At 36.7% G+C, this 21,025-nt stretch overlaps 1 protein-coding gene across 1 annotated transcript; it reads right to left on the minus strand.

Moving 5' to 3' along the window:
• Positions 1-4,529: 4,529 nt before the first annotated feature.
• pitpnab (phosphatidylinositol transfer protein, alpha b) lies at positions 4,530-20,437 on the minus strand (the record flags this gene model as incomplete). The annotated part of the gene is made up of 11 exons (XM_079247093.1): positions 4,530-4,763; positions 5,912-5,994; positions 6,187-6,309; positions 6,631-6,741; positions 7,884-7,961; positions 8,060-8,143; positions 8,414-8,511; positions 9,699-9,790; positions 11,392-11,537; positions 16,847-16,877; positions 20,421-20,437. 10 exons carry the CDS (start codon positions 20,435-20,437, stop codon positions 5,947-5,949), a joined length of 828 nt encoding a protein of 275 aa, XP_079103219.1. The 3' UTR covers positions 4,530-4,763; positions 5,912-5,946.
• Positions 20,438-21,025: the final 588 nt, after the last annotated feature.

Genomic DNA, 21,025 nt, shown 5'->3' on the forward strand with positions numbered 1-21,025 from the left:
TTAAGGTTTACCTTTGTTTGTCTGTTGCTCTTGTGTTGAATTGTTCAGATGGCAAAGTCCTCTGAAGGAGTATATGGAGAGCTTGATTTACTCTCCGGGAGCCCTCTTGTTTGTCTTTTTTATTCTGTTCCAGTGGCGTAACCTGGATTTGAGCTGCTCCCCTTCTGTGCACAAGTTTCTCCTCACACAACCCACACCAGACTTAAAGCGTAACATCGGATCAAGCTATTATCCCAGGTTGGTTAACAACCCAGTGAGAAAGCATTCGTGAATACACAGTTCTGTTTGTGTAGAGTCACACTGACGCATGTTATTCATTGCAGTAAAGATTTAATTGTACGTATATAATCCTCAACTTTTCCAACAGTATGGAATTTGTATGGAAGCTGCTCTGATTTACTTTTGATTACATTTATTTTGCTTCAGCAGAACTTGTAATAAATATCAAGAACAATAACAGCATCCCTGGAGTAGTTAATACTTTGACACAAAAGGCTGTGATGACATAGTTGTTTCAAACAAACATGAGTCCAACAATTTTGTTGTAAGGCATTTTAGGGTTGTTTTGTAACATAAAAGCTATTTCTATAAAGTTACCAAAAAGTGGAAAAGATTTTTGAGGTAAAAGATTGTGTTATTATTTTTTAACCTTAGCTTTATTTCACGCCATCTGCTTTGTTTTGAAAAATCAACAGAAACAAAAAATATTTTAATCCTGTACTGGTCCAGTATTTAGGGGGAACTTAACTAAAAAAGTGAAAAATATATTGGCAGATGTCACCTTCCAGTTCATTAATCAGAATTAGTTATAGTATGTTATACATGCTTTACTTCAAAAGTTCCAAGTAAGAAAACAAAAAGTGAACAATAAAAGTGATAAAAGAAAGCGAGTCCTGGTTGGGGCTCAGCGACAGAAACTGCAGTAATTTCTACAATTTTCTCCTAAATCCATCAAATGTTTCATTATTAACATTTCTACTTTTAAATATCTGGACATCATTTACTTGTCTTACATAAACTGTGCAGGTTTGACACCCTGAAAGGCGGTGCGAGGCAATAAAATAGTTTCATAAATTGCCAATACTATTTCAGGATATCTCAGAACGTGTGCATGGAAAAAGAAATAAGTCACATCACACTTAAAGCTTGTACAGTTGCTTTGCTTCTTTTTATTCATTTCTTTATGTCTCCAATGTACAGTAGTGTAATTTGAGAATAAGATGACCAAAAGGCACAAATTCACAAGAAAAGAAAGAAAATAGGAGACAAGTTAACAGGAGTGAGAGCAAAACAGAGAGATAGATTTAAAAACAGTTTGGGATTTTGGATTCATTTGGTTTCCTCATTCTTTGATTATAAATCAAGGAATCCAACAACAGGTATCTATGAGATTGTCTCTGTTAAAACATTTACTCTCACACGTCAGGATATTTAGGCTTTTAAAATGGACCTACTGTCAGTGTATTTTAGGAAACAACTACGTTCAATTGTCTTAAATTATTTTATTCAGTGTAGCTATAAACTTTAACACTCTAGAAGCTGGAACAGCTCTGACATGTAGAATAACCCCTCAGTCCCCATCGCTAACAACAGAAAGGAAGAGTCCAGGGTTTACCGAGGCTCTGCTTTGAGCCGACTACCATCAGCCAATAATATGGATCTGATGCAAACTGCCGTTACATGTTCCTTTCCGTGAGAGAAGGGAGTGTAGTTCAGAGACTGACAACAGAGGTACAACAACATTCAGAACAAAAATATATATATTTATACACTGCCCTGCCAATGAGACATGGTCCATGTGAGGGTTCAGTGGGGCGACATAATAGTGGACATGGTTTTCCTTTGCTTTAACTTCCTTCTCCTAATAACCAATCCCAGAATTCAACTCCTACAATCCGATCTGCTCATAGCAATATGTAAGAATGCTTCTTTAACTACAGCTGATGTTAAATCTCCAAATTTCTTATCAGCACTTAATTTTAGCAACTGTGACTTCATGAGAAGTCTTCATCTCTGTGATACTGACATGGAAGTCATTGTGGTTTGTCTACTGCTTAACATTTAGCAATGGAATAAGTGGATCATGTTTGGGGGGATGGGTGCTGCAGGTTTGGCAGGACAGTCTCATCTATATATATGTGTTCATCTACATTAATTTATTTAATATTTACAAGGTCAGTACATACAGTACATCCACATATCTCCATGATTCAGTTGGGAACCCCACAGACACAGAGTGAGATGCTTGATGAACACAGAGGTGGACAAGGTGGGCATCCAGGGCCAGTGGTATTTTCAAAGAGGAGGCAACAGAAAATGTGTCATATATACATATATGTATATATACACACACACATATATATATATATATATATATATATATATATATATATATATATATATATATATATATATATATATATATATATATATATATACACACACGAAGTATATATGAAGTTAAGATAAGAATAGTATGGTTACAATTATAGGAAATGTGCTGAAGCACATTTGTATTTTAGGAATTTGTGTCAATTTTTTAGCAAAATAGTGATGACTCATCCTATTTCAGGGGCTGTGGGAAATATGCAGCTGCAGGCAGTCCTTGTAGTGCAAGAACTGTACAGTTGCACACATAAATAAAAACCTTAAAATGCCTAAATATACTGATTAAATATAGATCGTAGACCTAATATATGTAAATTGAGAGTTGTAACTAATAACATTTGAGTTTAAATCTCATAATTTTCCCTATAAACAAACAGTGGTTTTTTGTTTTTTTTTAAATTTTTTACGTTTAGTTAAACTCCACACAAGTGTGGAGGGATATTTTTTTTGTCATAGAAATTGCTGTGCATACATTTCCCAACATAAAAAAAGTAGACTTAAAAGATTTTGTCACTTAAAATGAACATAGTATTTAATTTTATATACAGGCTATGTGAAAAAAATAAATGAATTTATATTAGTAATTTTGGGCAAAACATCTGCTTTAATATCTTTCATATAAAATGTAGAAATGTAGCTAATTTTTAAGATGATTCTTTATCGAAATAAAATCCAAATATATATAAATATATATCAGTTGGGGGAAAAGGAAATTCAGTGTTACATTTTTAGCGTTTTGTTATTATCTGTTGCTCACTCTTTAAGGTTTCCACGCAGTTGAATTATGTGCTGGATGTGAGGTAAACAGAAGATGGAGAATAAAACAACAACAGTAATTCAAGACAAAGGAGGTCAACAGACATGGACAAGAGGGAGGATAGTGTCTGCTGTTTCACGCTTCTTTACCTAGCTAGCATCAGCTTTCTGCCGCTGTATATCCGTCATATACACTCATTCACACCCATGCATATACCAAAAACAATAAAACACACAAATACAAAGAACAAGCTTCAGATACCAGCAGGAGAAAAAGCACCTCATTTAAACACTGACACATTTAAAACCAGCATTTAATAAGTTATTTATCAACAGCTTATCCGCTCTTGACATTCAGCTCGGGCTCTCTTTAGCTAGAACGGTCCTCAAGCTGGGATTAAACAGAATAGATTTGCAATGAGAAAAGAGAGACCAATGTGTCATGGTAGTTATTGCTGTACCTGGATAAAAACATTTATCCACTGGAGATGACACAATATGACAGCACGTGAAGCACATGTCACTGTCACAGAAAAACTCATTCATGGCTGCTCTAGTTGTCTGTTATAAGTTCCCATTGCAGAGTGGTTTACACCTTCTGTGCATCCTTGTAAACTATCTGTCTCTAAGTCTTTTTGCATTGCAGCATAACTACTTTGTGTTCAAGCAGCCTGGGCAGCCTGGTGTCATTGAAGAGCTAGAAATGACTTGTTGAAAGGAAAATATAACTGGAACTATTGACCTAACGATGCTACAGAAACGCACACAAGCACACAAACAGAAGCGTGCACACGCTCACAAATGCACAACGTTGCGGAGAAGCCAACAAATGCCTCAGCAGATGAAGGCAGGTACTGGGAAAAGGGAAAGAAAAAGATTTTCTGGTTGGTCTGGAAGTTGATAGCAGAGGCAATGCAACACTCTGAACACAATCCCAACCTTTCAGTTGGGATTTCTAGACTTCAACAACAAAAGGAAATACTGCATAAAGCAACTAGAAAGCGGGGGGAGGGGGATACCTGGTACCTGGGGTACCAGGAGCAAAAAAAAAAAAAAAAAAAAAAAAAGACAAAATGAATTTAACAACAGGATCCTAAAAGCAACACCGAGCAAACACAGATTGATCTGGAAAAAAATAAACATTCACAGACAAACTTACAGACAAACTTAATTTAAAAACCCTGTTAATATATATTTATATACTTCAATACAACTATTTACCTCCCCTGTTATACTGTATACTGTTTATATACACCTTTGTGATATCTCAAGTAGAAATAAATCCTAAACTGCAGAGATAAACTCTATTCTCTGGAGTTTTCATAAATTCTTAAGAGAGAAAGAGAGGACTGACTGACAAGATCTACAATTTTGCTACTGGAGGCCTCCGAGTATTTTATCAGATGAGGACATTAGATGGATAAAATAAACATAGAACAAATGGGGATCAAGGGAGGAATGATGGACTGGAGAAGATCAGCTGAAAACTGGGAGTGTACTGGGTCCAGGTCCCTGAAAACCAGACTATACTGCAGAAGGAGGGATTTGGGCAGCCGATCAGACGTATCAGTTTAGAGAAAAAGGAGGACGTGAATTCGCTGGTGTCTGGGTTTTCTGGTCTGAAAGATAAGAGAGAGAAAGAGATAAAGTGAAACAAGGCACTATCCTTGTCTGATAAGCTGGTAGTTTTTATCATTATACAACTTGTCTCATGCCAGAAGAACTGATACATAAAGTCAGCAACTGGTAAGAAGTTTATAGATATAATGCCAATAAGGCGGCGCTGGAGCAGGAAAATCTAAAACTTGTCTGAAATTAAACACTTTTCCATTGGACCATGTAAAGATACGCAGATGTTTCTGTAAAACTCTGGCATAACAAACTAAAGATTATGTAGCCAAACATGAGAAATTGACATATTTTTCTGAGGACTTAAGACCACAGAACTGCCTATGTAACACACATAATGAACAAGCAATAGACTAAAGGTAAAAACAGAGACGATGGTGATGATAATGAAACTGGTAATTGATGTGGAGAGTCAAATTATTACCAACTGTATTTGCTTAACATGTCTTAACAAATACATTCAAATATTAAAGAAAAACTGTTCAGATTGGCAAGACTTTTTTTCTTTTGTGTCCTGTAAAGGAAATGCTCATATCTCCTGTCAATTAGACAGAATAACAAAAAAAACAAAAAAAAACAAAGAACAAAGGTGAAGGAAAGTAAATGGTCAACAAAAATAAAAAGAAATAAAACTTGGAGTCTTAAATTTGGTCTCTGAATAGTTGACAGTAAATGTCACCTTGTACTGTTTTATACTGCGTTATTGAAGAACTGTGGATTAAGAGCTTTACCTGTTGGATAAGCCTTGTTGGCAAAACAATAGTTGTGTACATAATTGACAAAGCTTCACATTAAAAACTGTGATTTATAAATGTATCAGATCTATAAAAAAAAACAACATAATACATGGAAATTAACTTGTGGTTTGCTCATGATATCTCCAACAATTGCAAACTGAAAATTCATCTACATCTCTGCTTAATGGGATCAGTGCTGAACAGAAAGGAGAGTTGCGGCTGTATAAAATACAATTTCATAACATAGTTCTTTACATATTTTTCATGCTTGAATTGTTGTGTAGCTCTGTTTCTACAGTTACTTTTGTTGCCTCAAATAACGTTAAATTCACATTTTAGATTGTTGATTTCCAGTGATTAACCAACAAAGACACGTGAGGTTACAGCTCCCTTCTACTCACCCGATGAGCAGCAGCATTCACAGTCCAACATAACCTCAGTCCTCTAGAGCAACCATCCCTTTCACTGGGTCCTTCACTCTCATCTGACACACACGAGAACAGAAAGTGTCCACATCAACATTTATAAGCTGAGTGCATGACTTCAGCCTGTGTGGTGGCATGTTAAGACTGCATTATCTGGTTTTACTTAAGCCTGTTATTAAAAAGATGCATTTTACTAAATAAAGGGTGCAACATATGATCTTCAGCAATCTGTGCTTTGATTTTTTGTTTACCTCATCAAGCTCCTTGCGTGTCTCTTCCTCCATGCGACGAATGTCCTCCATGTTCAGTTCAATCCACTTGTCAATCCAGCAGAACAGCTGACGATGGAAATTAGTGAACAAGCGCTTTTCTTGCTGTTTGGAAACAAAAGACAACAAAAAAGTTGCAATGTGGCTTTTTTTTTTTTCTTATATCAGATGTTAAGTTCCACCTTTCTCTATCCTGGTCATTGACTAGGCCTGGTGTAAGAAAAAAGGAGCAACATAATAAAGTGTTGTACTTTTCCACCAATAACTAAAATTGTGAGGATGTACCGTATGTTATGTGCTTTTGAAATTCAGGAAAAGAACAAATATTTCCTGACTTGATCTGCGATATGTCCAGAAGTAACTGAGCTTGACCCATGCCTTCCTGGAAGCTACGATGACTAAGTGATAAATTCACGGACAACAAACCTTTTGAATGAAGTTCTCCACTTTATTTTGCAGACCCCACCACTTGAATTTGACGGTGACCAGTTTGTAGGCACACATGTGTGGGCAGTCTTTCTTGTTAGGGAGCTCTTTCTGTGTGTAAACACATATACACACATTAACATATTTACATTTTCAGTTCATATTTCTAATGATGTTTGATGCAGTATCAGGAAGTTTAGTAAACCTCTAACTCTCGAGCCCATTAACATCAGCATACTGGCAAAATGTTTTTAAAGCTTTTCTGATTTTCCAGATCTATATATAGAAAACCATTTAATCACATTAATAAAACTAAATATCTGGGAAATGATAAGCAGCACTGTCTTAGAGTCCCTGAATGGAGTGGTGGTTTTGACTTTATTATGGCAAAATGTTTGTTCAGAGAAATAGCTTAACATCATAGTTGCTAAGCAACATGTATCTACGTGTTTTGTTTTTCTAATTGATTTTTTTCTTTTTAATTTAGCAAACTAACAGAGGTTTTAAGGGTTGTTTGTGCAGCAGATTTAAATGAGTTAAAATGTAATAATGTATCAAGTCTGAACCAAAGTTACATAATGATTACTGAAAGTAGCATCTCATTCCCTGTGACACATGCAATGTTGCACGCCAGCAGAGAATAAAACAGAAGCATTTTTCAGCTTTCCTCTGTTTCCGTGTATCTGATCCACATTGAAGTAGATCTTAAATAAATGCCAAACAACTTGTATTTTAATGCACTTTCTACTTCTTTCACTAGTCTACAATAAAACCTCTACAACAGATACATCCACCTTGAGCAAAACATCAGAAATAATCCTAATAAATAGTATTAATAGTGTGTGAAACAGCAAAACGTTGTTAGAAATATTATGTGAAGATGCTTCGACTGCAATCTTGTAAATTCCGAGGCACATATTATACTCCTATACACATGCATTCAGACCTTTCAAATTTGCAGCCTCAAAAACATGTCAAAACAATTAAAGCCAATTAAGGTTCTGGGATACTTAGTTTGTAATAAAAGGAGTCAATAAGTCCACTGTTGGAGAAGTTTCGTAACTCTAAATCCCTCCCTTATCAGTGGTGTAACAGCCTAAATGTCTATGAAACGTAATCTAGAGACAAACACTCAGATACTGAAAGCTGAACGCTTTGATGCAGTTTTTCTTTCCTGCTGTAAAAACAACACTTGTACAGCAGTAATACCAGTTTAATTTCCTCCACTAAAAGAAAAAGACAAAACACTGCACCTTCCAGTCTGGACCTAGAGGCCCTCGTCCTGTCTTTGCTGACTTGTACTTGCAAGGATCTTCCTCTGGCTTGTAGTCCTGAGATAAGAAATCAGAAAAAAAAACTGAATGGTGACCTATGAAGTATCAGAGCTGCTGTCATCATCTCAACATAGATTTTGCACATGCATATCCACCTTTGGCTCCACTTGGCTTCTGTCTGCAATATCAATATAGACTACATCCACCTTTTTCCAGGTTTCTGCATCCAAGCCATGTACCTGGAACACAACCACGATAATTCCAAGTAAAAATTATTTACAGGATACATTTTTGATTTAACAAGCATAATTCAGAATGATTTTCAGATATTTTTGTAGTTACGAAAATGAACAAGAGGATAGTTTTTGTATTCCACAAATGGTTTGATAAAATACAAAAACAATCCTCTTATTTCTGTAATTGATCAAATAAAAAAACAAGAGGATTGTTTCTATATTTGCAGAGCTACAACTATTAAATGTGTGAAATGACAATTAAAAAAGACTAACATTTTCCTGGTGTCCCAGGTCAGGTTTGTGCCATGTTTCAATCTTGATCAGGAAGTTATCTTTCATATACTCGTTCTGCAGACAAAAGAGAAGTGATCCTAAATGATGAGAAAAGTGTTGTTCTACAAAATCATTTCTAAAAAGCCATAAAAAGTTTAGTTGATGGGGGTCAGCGTCCTGTCCTATTCACACACCAATACACACATGCATCCACAGAGTCATGGCGTCTAACTCTCCCTTCTGCTGTGTCACTGAAAACGATCACATTTCTCTCTCAGCTTTCAGATTAACTTGCCCCCTCTATGTGCGTGTTTCTGTATTCTTATAAGCATAAACAAACTAAAGAAAATACTCACAGTGATAACTGCAGAGCCAGATGTAGAAAAGTGTAGGAGAAAACAGAGAAACACAAAATGAATGGAAATATGGAACATTTCTGAAAACTTAGCGGCCCAGTTTTTGTTATTTTCATCATTTAAAGAAAAACTGGGGTCAGTGAAACTTCTGTATAAAGACTCAGGTTGGGCCTTTGACTGTGTTAGTGTGACAGATGGCTGTCTGATGGCTGGTAGCGTGTGTGTGATCTCAGCCACAAGGCTCGAGTGATTGCACGGCCCTTCTCACTGGACACATAGTAAATTATTCAACTACTCCTTCAAGGTGACAGAGACACAGAGGCACACAGAGAGAAGATAGAGGGAGAGAGAGGTATCCATGACAGCATTTTTGGTCTGGAGTCATTTGGGTGTTTTTTTATTCACACTTTTCAAGGAAGAAAATTTGGATGATGCTGAGCACCAATATTTCCTATGGTTAGCAAAGCGCTATAATGAGTATGTTTATATTTGTGTGTCCTGGTTGTTGCTAAGCATGTAAATATTCCGGTTTAAAGGAACCAAGAATTAGTTCTTTTTCATAGATATGTAAGCTTGAGCATACTGATAAAAACAGGGATTGTTATGCATTTCAACACCCTATCCAAGTTGTTGAACATTGAACATCTGTTTAAAAGCACATTATGCTAGAATTGGTAAGATATAAAGATATAACTGGAATAGCAAACAGTGGAAACTGTGAGTATCCCGATGATGAACACCATTTTCACTGTACTATAGTATCCTCAATAATATCAAAAGAAAGTTACTTTTCATGTGAACACATTAAATATGCAATTGCTGTTAATCAGATTTAAACTTGAATTAGAGTAATTGCATAATTTTTATAACTTAAATTTGTTCTATAGCAAGGTGTATATATGTGTGTGTGAGTGTGTGGATGTGTATACCTGTGCGACAGTAAGGGTATGCATTCCAGGCTTTCTCGTGAATGTTGAGAGCTGAAGCGGGAGCCAGCATTCTGACGAATGACGGCACTTTACTTCAGGAGACAAAAGTGAAGATTTAACAAACATGTAATATTCATTTTGAATATTTTTATTCATATACTTTTTTTTTTTTTTACCAACAACTTATCAGAGATAACACAAATTTAATTTTAGGTGTGAGCGATTAATTTACACAGAAATTGCTTCACCTCAGCCCATTTCTGTGTCTAAAAAAACACAAACAAAAACAATCCATCCATCCATTTTCCTAACCACTTAGTCCAAATTCAGGCTCATGGGGAAGCTGGAGAATATCCCATCAATCACTGGGCGTGAGACAGGGTACACCCTGGACAGGTTGCCTGTCCATCACAGCAAACAAAAACTAATTGAGTCATAATGCTCAAGTTTTTCTCTTGAACCAATCATCTAATAATTTTTCCAATAAAGTACTTTGCATGATTATTTATTGAGAAAAAATATGTATTATTAAAAATGATAATAATATAATATTATATTAACTGCTATCAGAAGAATAAAATAATGCTATTTTGTTATATTCTGCACATATTAATCTCCAATCCAATCAACAATATAAATGGATGCTAATATCTGTATGTTCATATTCTGTTTTTTGTTTAAAATATTAATTTCATACAGACACACAGAAACAGGGTTTATGCAAACTTACACTGAGAGAACATCTCCATCATAATGAGCAGATATTCACAAATGCAAATAAAGACCTGAGATTTAAATTACACACACAACCAAAATGTTTCCAGGGACATAAAAGAGGGGAAGACCAGAGTCCAACATGTATGTAAAACTCCCTACATTATTGTCACAATCAGATTTACAGAAAAGATCAGTTTCACCTCATGAGGATGCTTTGCATAAACACATACTTATAAAGAGATGAGCTGATGTATTAAGAGCAGTAAAAGCTGTGAGAAACATAAATACCTGCTTAAGGTCACCATGTCACTGGGATCATTTCCACATGCTAATTGTAACATTTAGCTGAAAGCAGTAACGCACCGTTACAATTTCATGGAGTTTTGGTTTTGGTGAAAAGGTCATGTATTCACTGACATTGGTTTGTCTGTCTGTCTGTTAGCAACTCAAAACTCCAAAAGTTAAGGACATATTTTGATTAAAATTTCAGATCATTCAAAAATAAAATAAAGAACAAGTGATTAGGAGGGATTCTTATCTACGGGAAGGTAGGGATAATTTTTATATTAGAGCTTCTAATTCCAAAATAAAGACCAAAATTTTTGGCTAAAAAATGACAATGCCAACTAGTGGTTCTAGTTAGTTTGGTCTCCCCCTCGGTCCAATCTTGTCCAACTAGGTCCAATCCTAGTTGGTAAGAAATAAGCATATTTACTATAATGTTTACCTCCTTCTACAGATCTGAAAGTTGGTTTCAGCTGACTTAACTAAACAAGTGAACCAAAAAGACCTGAAAGTGATGTAATATTGTATGAATGCATATAAAGCAAGAAATAGTGAGACAGACCGAGCGAGCGGGAGAGAGAGAGAGAGAGAGATGCCTCAAGGGATAAATAGATGATTTTTTTTTAAGTGAACTTTCTATGAACCTCTTCTATATCCTTGGTCATTTATAATCCGCTGTACAAATGCTTACCTCTGCAAATGGTAAATTTTGTGTGTGTACTGTCCTTTCTCTCCATCTTTCTCATAAGGTTCATTTTTTAGAACCTCCACTCCTTCACCTCCACCCGTCTCATTCTTACTGGCTTCGGCCACGGAGTACAGCTGGCCAACCTGGTACTGAAAAACAAAACAGCAGGTTAAAGTATAGTTCAGAATGTACTGAAGGAAAGAAATAAGAAACACTTGTTTCAAGCTTCTTGCAACCTTCAGTACTAATAGCTTGAAGTCATTCATGTAATTTTCTTCAGGACTTTTTCATTCTCTCAAATGTTATGATGGTGCCGCTTGGAATCATCGTCCTGCTGAATGTCTTCATTTCAGCTAAACCTTAGCTGTCGGACAGATGGGCCACATTTTTTATTTAAGAATACTTTGCACTACAGAGGAAATGGTTCACTCAGATACTGCAAGGCATCCAGGTTCTGTGAATGCAAACAAGCCCAAATCATCACCCTTCCACCATCGTGCTTGACAATTGGTACGAAGTGTTTGTGCCGACATGCTATTTTTGGATTTCACCAGATATGAACACCGTGCATTATGACATTACATCTCAACTTTAGGTGTCATCTAATTTTTTCTAGACAACATGTGCTTTGTTTGGCTACAGCTTTGCCAATCTAAACCTAAAAAAGCTGCCATGTTCTTTTTTAGCAAAGGGAATCTTTTTCTGGGGAAACTAATAAGATATACCACCTGTTTTACACAGTTACATGTCAGATGCAGTAATTGTGGGTTTTTTCTACTTTTCTTTCTTTTTTTAACAGTACCTTTTTTGGTTTTTTTTTACATTGCAGGGTTAGCTTTGAGGTGAGCTAGCTGGAATATCCATACAAAGGAAGTTACGCTTTGAATGTTTCCTGTTAGTAACTAATTGTTCTTATTAAAGTATGAATGACTCCAACTTGTTTGGAAATAACTTTACAACCTATCCCTGATTAATGGACAGAAACAGTATCTTGTATTAGATCTGTGCTGATATCTCTCCTCCTGCTCTGCATTGTGTCAACGCACATTGAACCATCAAAATGTCTACACATAAAGATATGCTCACACTTGCTGATTAGAACCAGATGATTTTTTTTAATGTTATTGTATTTTGATATGCATAATATAATATGCATACCCCCTTTTCCACAGCTTTTTACCTTTTAGTCACACTCATATTTTTATGTTTTTTGACTATTTCAATCTTACATAGTGACTTAGATCATTTAATTATTGTATAATTCTTTGTATTGTACTCTGCAATTTTTTCCAATTCCTATATAAATTTAGTGACATTTTTGTCCCCAGCTGGTGTTGTCTTAAAAGCAGTGTATTTTTTTCCTCTTACATCCCACATCTTCATCTCATCCCCCATCTTTTTGATCCACAGTGAGCATGTGTTTGTTTAAACATGGCACAATGGCTTCTTTCATTTCTTAATCACCTCTAATCCATCATATAAGCACTGCACAAAGCTGAACCAGAGCACACTTACAACACCGCATAGATGGAATAAATCGATGAAGTCTGAATGAGCCTTTTGTTCAGCCTCAGGATTATTGTTTCTATTTCATTACTTGTTAGTGCCAAAAAACTTACTGTGAAATCAGACTGTTAAGGTGTAATGGATTACATATTTACACGTACAACAAAGCTACTGTGTCATCTTTGGTAGACTGTGCTGTTTATGTAGAAGATCTTTTTAATATATATATCCAGGTATCAGTTGTTGATGTAAAAGCTCAAACTGAAGATTTTGATATATTAAATGTTTTCTCCAACATTTTAAATGTAAGAATGCAAGTGCTTAAGCAAGACTTTGATGGATTTTTTACTTGGAAAGGTTACATTTAAAAGTAGTTGGGGGGCATTAGGAGGGAAAAACAAGAATAACAAATACTTCTTTCAAAAATGAAAAAAAAAAACAAAAACATTTCATTACATTGTTAATAGATTTTCCTGGTAAATGAATATGGAAAAACTGTAAATGCTTCAAGATAATGAGATCATTTCGTGTTTTCACTGCTGGTAAATCAGTCAAGCCTCAAGGCTCTGGCATTATTCTGCATGTGCTCTGCTTTAGCACTTTGCACTGCTTTGGAAAGGTTTGGAAACAAACAAATAAACATCCCTGCCACTCGAGAAAAGTGTGCTTACAGAACAATGAGGTTTAGGAAAATACATAAGTCTTAGAGAATAAATAGTTGCTTTGTGGTGGATTCATATTAAGCAGTAAAATAGTTAAGTTTGTCCAGTGCAACTACAGTATTACCTGCACTTTTCGCTTTTAATGTTGTTTATTCTCATTTTACGGCTTTGTCATAGTTTGAAATTAAATGTCTTGTTGTCAACAACTTCTCAGCTATATGCATGGAGCCATGTCTGAAAGGTGTACACCAGTATAACTTAAGCTCATCTGTGTTGGTTGGATACTCCTTCATTATGTGTGAGTGAAATACTTGCATATGTCTGCAAACTGTATATATAACAATAAAATGGCAGAATAAACAGTAAAGCTAGTCCTTTTCTCATGTCAAATAACTTGTATATTGTGGATTGCCAACACAACAGAAGCAAACTGTTAACATGACTGATTTGATAGGGCGAAAATTCAGTCAAGACTTTGAGACTGAAATTGCAGTACACACTGCTTATAACAGGAGTCTATACAGGTATACAGACAGTTATTTTTGTATGCTATCATAAATTTGTGCTTAAATGAGTTGTTTTCCAGAGTCACACTGTCAAGAAATAGAAAAGAAGAATGCACCCCAACACTGCAGATTGATATAAAGTAAAAAAAAAAAAAAAAAAAAAAAAAAAAGGGAATGCCATATTTTAAATATAAGATTTCTTCAATAAAAAAGAGAATATGAGGCATTTAGAGAGAGAGAGCGAGAGAGAGAGAGAGAGACCACACACACCCAAACTGTAGATATGCTTTAAATTAATGGGCTGCCAGAACAGCAAAGCCTTCTGGGTAAGTCTGAGATTGCCTCGTGGGGTTGGTCTGACCAACAGTGCCAGACAGAATGTCCTGCTCTCCCACACATAAAGCACAGATAACACTTTTGTTTTTACCTTATTTGAGAGGAAGCATCCTCATAATTCAGAGGTGTGACTGAAGAGGCAATAATTAATAGATTACAGGAGCTCACTGCATAAAAGGATCAAGAGTTTGGACTTAAGCATGAGGACAGCATTTTCACTGAATGTAATCTGCAGTAAAAGCTTAGTTTGACTTTCACTCTTTGCAGTAGTAACTTCAACAGCAGTCAGCACTGGAGTAGAAAGAGAGCAGGTGAATGTAGTGTTTCATATAATAACACACATTTTGAGCCTTTTTGAAAAGTCATCTAGTTCTTACAAGGTCTGAAAGGGAGGTACTGCTGCACTACTGCTACAGTGGGAATTAAGAGGGTAAGTAGTGTCCAGATACAGCTAATCAAAGGCACTTTATTGATTGATCATTAGTATGAGTGAGCACCTCTATAAAAAGACATGTTGTCAGTTTGGTACTAAGAAGAGGAGACATCAGCAGGGATCTTAAATAAAACAAATGCAGCTGCTCATTAATGTGGGAGGAATTACAAAGCCATTTTTAATAATTCAGGTTCAATCATTCTGCAGTAAGAAAGATTATTCAGCAAGAGGAAAACATTCAAGAGAGTGGTTAGTTTTACCAGGAGCAGAACTTCCAGCAAGTTTATTTCAAGGTCGGACTTTGTGGAGCTTAGAGAAATGGCAGAAATAGAGAAAAAAAAAGAGCTACATCTAAGTTTCTGCAGGTCAAATTTGCCATTTATGACAGCAAAATTAGAACACAGCTCGTTTGAACGGCTTGCCATGTGAAAATGCTTTTTTTTCTTTTTTTTAAATAAAAAAATAAGGAGAGCTTATGTTTGTTGGGCTACATGTAAATAAGCATTATGTCTGACAAGACCAAAATGGACATGCTTGGCCATAATGCACAATTCATGTTTGTCTGAAATAAAACACAGCATAACAGCCAAAACACCTCATACCAACTCTTAAGTATGGTGGTGGAGGAGTGATTATTTGGGCTTGGTTTGCGACCGCAACACCTGGCATCAGTTCTAGCATCAGATGTGAAGCCATCTGTCTAACAGCTGAAGCTTGATTGAAATTGGGTCATGCAACAGGAAAGTGATCCCAAACACACCAGTAAATATACAACACTGGTTGAAAAAGAAAAAAAAATCAATTTGTTTCAATCACCCAGTTAAAGTGCATCTCAATATGACTACAATGCTATAGTGGTACATTTAATAAAAACCTGCAAGCCTCCATGAACTAATACAAAAAATAAAAAATAAAAATAAATAAATTAGCTAAAGTTCCTAAAAAGGATGCAAGAGACTGATTATGTCAAACAGACAACAACCACTGCAGGAGACTGTAGCTGCCCAAGATATAGTTGTTAAATATTTAAGCTAAATGTGTTCCTATTTGTAGCCTTTACTTCATTTAAGGACCTTGTAAGGACCTGGTAAATGTTTTACTTTTTCCTAAATATAAAACCTTCTAAACAGATTGAAGGAGGGCATATTTTCTTTGTCTCATACCTCAGCTAGTATATAGGTTTTTTTGTTTTTTTTGCTTTTTGCATAATAAAAAAAAAGTGTTTTTATGAAAAATCCACCAAACTAAAACATCACGTTTAGCTGTATAATTACAGACATAACTCCTTTGTGCTGCAAACTGATCCATCTAGCCGCATTGTAAAACAAAGGGATGATGACGTTATTGCTACCATTTCAATCAATATTTTGTTATTATGTCATGACAAGTTTAAGAAAAAATGACATCTGTTGCCAAGGACTCCAAACACAGTTAAGAGAAAATGTTTAGCACTCTAATGCAGCATGAATATAAATGTAGGATAACATCAGAGGAGGTTTTCGTGCCTCAGATTTGGCCTCCGTGCGTCCTGTGAGAGAGCTGACATTGACGTGGCACATTGCAGCTTTCTGCTGCCTAAAGCTGCAGTGTGGGAGGATATGAAATCATTTAAGTGTTTATCGTGTCAAAAACCTACGCAAAGGTAGATGACATTATTCCTCCAATAATGCAGCAGTAACAGGGCAGGTGAAACATGTGATGTCATGGAAGTAGTTTCAGGTAACTCATTTGAAATGCAGGTCTGAATGGAGGAGCGAACTGCACTGGAAATGACGAAAAGGCAACGAGATGAGGGACGGTGAAACATGCTGCTGGCTGTGTTGACGCAACAACAAGTCGATCTGGAGGAAAAGGTTCTTCACTGCTGCTGTAAAATATTGAATTTTCTCAAACTGACCAATGTTTAAATTGGATTCGTCATTTTCTGTTTTACATGAAAATATAAACAGTTCGTAAAATGAGTCTTGTGCTATATTAAACACCAACACAGACACACTGTAATGAGATAAACTCACCTCTTCCACTGAGATGGGAAGTATCACTCGACTGAAAGAGAAGAAAGAGTAAAGAGTTACTAAAAACAACAGAAAAAAAAGACACTAAAATGTTTGGTTTTTTTCCTTGAATTATGTTTTAGTTGTCTTTTTATTCTGAGTATTTATGTAAGGACATTTTTTAGTTTTATTTGGTTTCGTAGCAATGTCAAAACCATTCTCTATAAGCCAGATTAGTCCAGAGACATTCTGCTTGACACTCAAGAGGAGACATCTTTACCTTCTTTGTTAAACACAGACAAAGACCCCAAATTTCTTCTGCTGTTGTCTCGTTGGAAACACCATCTGAGCTGGACTGAACCAGCAGCAGGGGGTGTAGAGACATATTTCCACTAAACTTTCTTCAGTTAGTCTATGAAATAAGCAATTTACAGTTGATTGTTTTAACAGTTTGTTTTGTTTGTTTGTTTTTTTAACTAAATGGCAAAATTATTTTTATTCTCTGAAAAAAATTATGCACATGCACGTCACAGCAATAAAGAAAAACACATTTAGTTACATACTGGATGGAAACAGAAGAATTAATAAACTATTTACATACTAAAAGTAAAAGACTAGAGTTAAAATTCCTAATGTTGCCGTGGCGACTGAAATAACAGCTCACATCTCAAAATGTGAGTACATCCTAGCAAATGCCTTTCACAGTTCATCTGCCCTTGTGTCTTCCTTTTCTTCTTTTCATGTTGCCTTTATAAAGCACATACATTTTCATTTAGTTTTACTACGATGTCTGTAAAAGAGTATTAAATGCTGCTGGCTGACAAGAGGCCCCTATAAGTTGCACACCACCAGCAAATGAATGGCATTGCTCTCCAGTAATTTTGCTCTTGGCTCAGAATGAGACATGAACAAATTAGTTTCTTTACACTGCTAACAAAGTAGCAACAGGCCTGATGAAAGTCATGTGAAAAGCACTGACAGATCACACAATATAAAATGTACATTTTGTGTGTAGTATCTCACAAGCAGCACAAACAAGCTGTATCAGTATCTCTCTGAGATGCATATTCTGGTTACTGTTATGCTCTTGCAATGCTGAATAATGTCCGGTCAGTGTTTAAAACTACAGGTGGCCGCATTGATGCTTTAACATGATTCCATTTTTTTGTTTTCTGTCAAATTACAAGTGAGACAAGAAATCAAAACACAAAAGTGAGCAATTCACTTTGGAACAATGATGAACATGATTAGTCAAATCCATAATTAGTTGAAAAACTGATCAGCAGCAACAGCTGCATAGTTGAGACAGAGCACCTTAACTACACAACAGCACTGACATATGCACAAATACATGCATGCAAATCCATCCACAAACACATCTGGCCTCTTTTATATCATTTAGTGTCGCTGCAGCTTAAACAAGCTGCACTACCTCGTTCTTTTGACCCATGTGCATCTCATACTGTGTAATGCACATGTACAGTATGCGGCTTTGTTGATTGTTTTGTGAGTGTGTGAAGAGTGCCCAAATTCCCATAATCCTGCATCTCACTTGCCACTGAATGTAATCTGGGTCTGAGTCCCATGCCGGCAGACCCTGAATGGGAGACCAGATGCTGCAAGGAAGGCAGAGACACACTAATGTCAAATGGCAGGATTAAAATAGGGCTGAATTTACAATATCGATTAATTTTTTTCCCCCTTTCTGTTCTTCATTAATAAGGAAATGTAAAAGTTTCAAAAGATGTCCGTCACGTTAAAATACTGAATAAATTACTCATCTTTTTCAAATTCTATATACCCCTTGAAAATACGTACAACACGAAAATGTTATAATTCAATTCTAAGAGGTAAAACTGAAGTCTTTCTTGCGGTCTCTGCAACTCTCCATGCTCTGAAGGTCTTAAAAGGAGGATCAGGTGTCTCTCTTGCTTCAGAAAACAAACACCCCTCCTGTACTGCTTGTCTTTTCCCTTCCATCCCTTTTTTCAGTCTCTTCTTTCTGATTCTATTCCGTGTAACCGAATAAAATTGTGTTATGTGCAAAGTCTATTTTTGTGCTGTCTTGCAATTATCAAAACTAAAGAGACAGAAGAAACCTGGAGTGATTTGTGTCACTGGTTCAGCAGAGCTGTGCAGAGCAAATATGTGGATGAATTATTTGTCTCCAGATCACCTTGATGGTTTCTTGGTGTGTGTGTGTGTGTGTATTATATGGAGCCGTCTTGTTGTGCCCATGTGTTGACAGTGCGTAAGTGCATTCAGCCTTTAATCGTGACCGATTAATTTCCAGGCTGACTGCTGAAGCCCAGGCTCTCGCTAATCACTTCAGATCTTCAGCCATGCCATCACTCTGATCCTGAACCTTTTTTTGGGTTTTTTTTTTTTTTTTTTTTTTTTGCTGAACCATTTATTGATTAAATACACGTGATGTGAAATCAAGACAAAAATCCATGTTGACAAATCTTTGCCTGTAAAAATCAGCTGATATTTGTCAACATCTGAGTTGAAGAAGCTGAAAAAGCACCTGCTGCGGGCCTCACTGACACCAATTTTTTGCCCTGACCTTGTGAGAGACAGAGAAAAAGTATAAAAAGCCATTTTAATTAAACATGAGGAGACAAAGATTATTTATTCAAAAAAGGTTCAGAATATACCAGGATGTCAATGATGCCTGATTGACAACTGGTTTTCACCTCTCCTTGAGGCAACAGGAGTCCAAAGCTCTGACACCATGAAAATCAAGTAAGGGCAATCCAATGAAGAAAGAAGCTAACATCATTATTTGACTGTCAGTGTGATCCAAATCGACCTGCTGTCCATCTGTCTTATCCTCTAACCACCAGCTGAATCTGAAGGCCTCAATCAGTTCTCCTCAGAGGCCTGGAGAGAGAACAGCGTCTTAGAACAGGGTGTTAAAAAAAAAAAAATCCTTCCTCTAAGCATACAATTTTGTCACATTCTCCCGTAAGCCAGGCGTCTCTCTTCAAAAAACCTCCCCATTTGCCCTCTATGCCACCTCCTACAGGCTACCTGCCTGCTCATCCCACACCTCAGCTGCTCCGACCATCCCTCCATCCACCCAGCCTGGGCCGCTCAGCACCTACATCTCCATTCCTCCAGAGCTAAACGCGGAACCCTCCATCGGTAGTTTCACCTTCAACACTGCGCATCAATAACATGGCCACAGGGACGAACTCTTGCTCGGCACGGCAGAGCACGGCGCGGCTTATGCCAGCCATTTCCACCTCAGCACCACACCGCTCCTCTCCAGCATCCGTCATTTTCTCGCAGCGACACTTTGCCGACTGGAGAGCTGGTGATGCTGAAGACGTGAAGGGCACAGCCATGCACCGGCTGCTGATGCAACTACACCCGACAATGTATCTTTCAATTGACTGCGTGATTCTACAAGGCACTGAGAGCAAAATGTTCACGGACACGAAGGCACGCATTGGGATGTCGACACGACTTTGCCCACACTCTTTTTAATTCCTCTTTCGGGATACCGGCCACAATGTCAGTGCTGCGAAACCAGACGCATCTCTGTCACACACACACACACATGCACAGACATGCACTCGCGGCTACTTACTATTCTTTTATGAGCATTTTTTTGTTTGTTTCTTTGTTTTTTTTTTTGTTTTTTTTTTTTTGGCGGTGCAGTAGACCTCTATCCCAGAGGGGAAAACGGCTCCAGACAGCTCCAGAAACACGGCCGAGCTCTCCTTCCGTTATTGTCGCTTATTTCTCCGCTTGATTCTCTCCCACCTCTCCCCCTCTATGTCATTCTACCTCCACAGTCGCTTATTTTCTTCCAATTCACTTCCTGATCGGGGCCGCGGCGCGGCGTTGCTGTTGCGCGCAGATCTCCGAGTCCTGTGCGGAGAGAACACACTGAAAGCGATGGTTCAGCCGGGGAGTGGTCTCTGCCGGGTGGGCTGGCTTCACACACTCAGGATTAGTTAGTAAATGTTATTTAAAATAAACTTTACTAATAACAAACTTTAAAAAAAAAATCACTAAAAAAGAAAATGTGGTTTTAACCGTGGACATGTATGTAAACTAAATAGGCAACACCAAAACAATTTAAAAAAATAAAAATAAAAGTTAGATTTTAAAAATGAAAAAGCAGCACAATTACATAATCTCGCATATAGAATCTATTAAACTAATTATAATGAATATATTATCTTAATG

Source organism: Telmatherina bonti, assembly GCF_933228915.1.
Source record: "Telmatherina bonti genome assembly, chromosome: 10".
NCBI lineage: Eukaryota > Metazoa > Chordata > Actinopteri > Atheriniformes > Telmatherinidae > Telmatherina > Telmatherina bonti.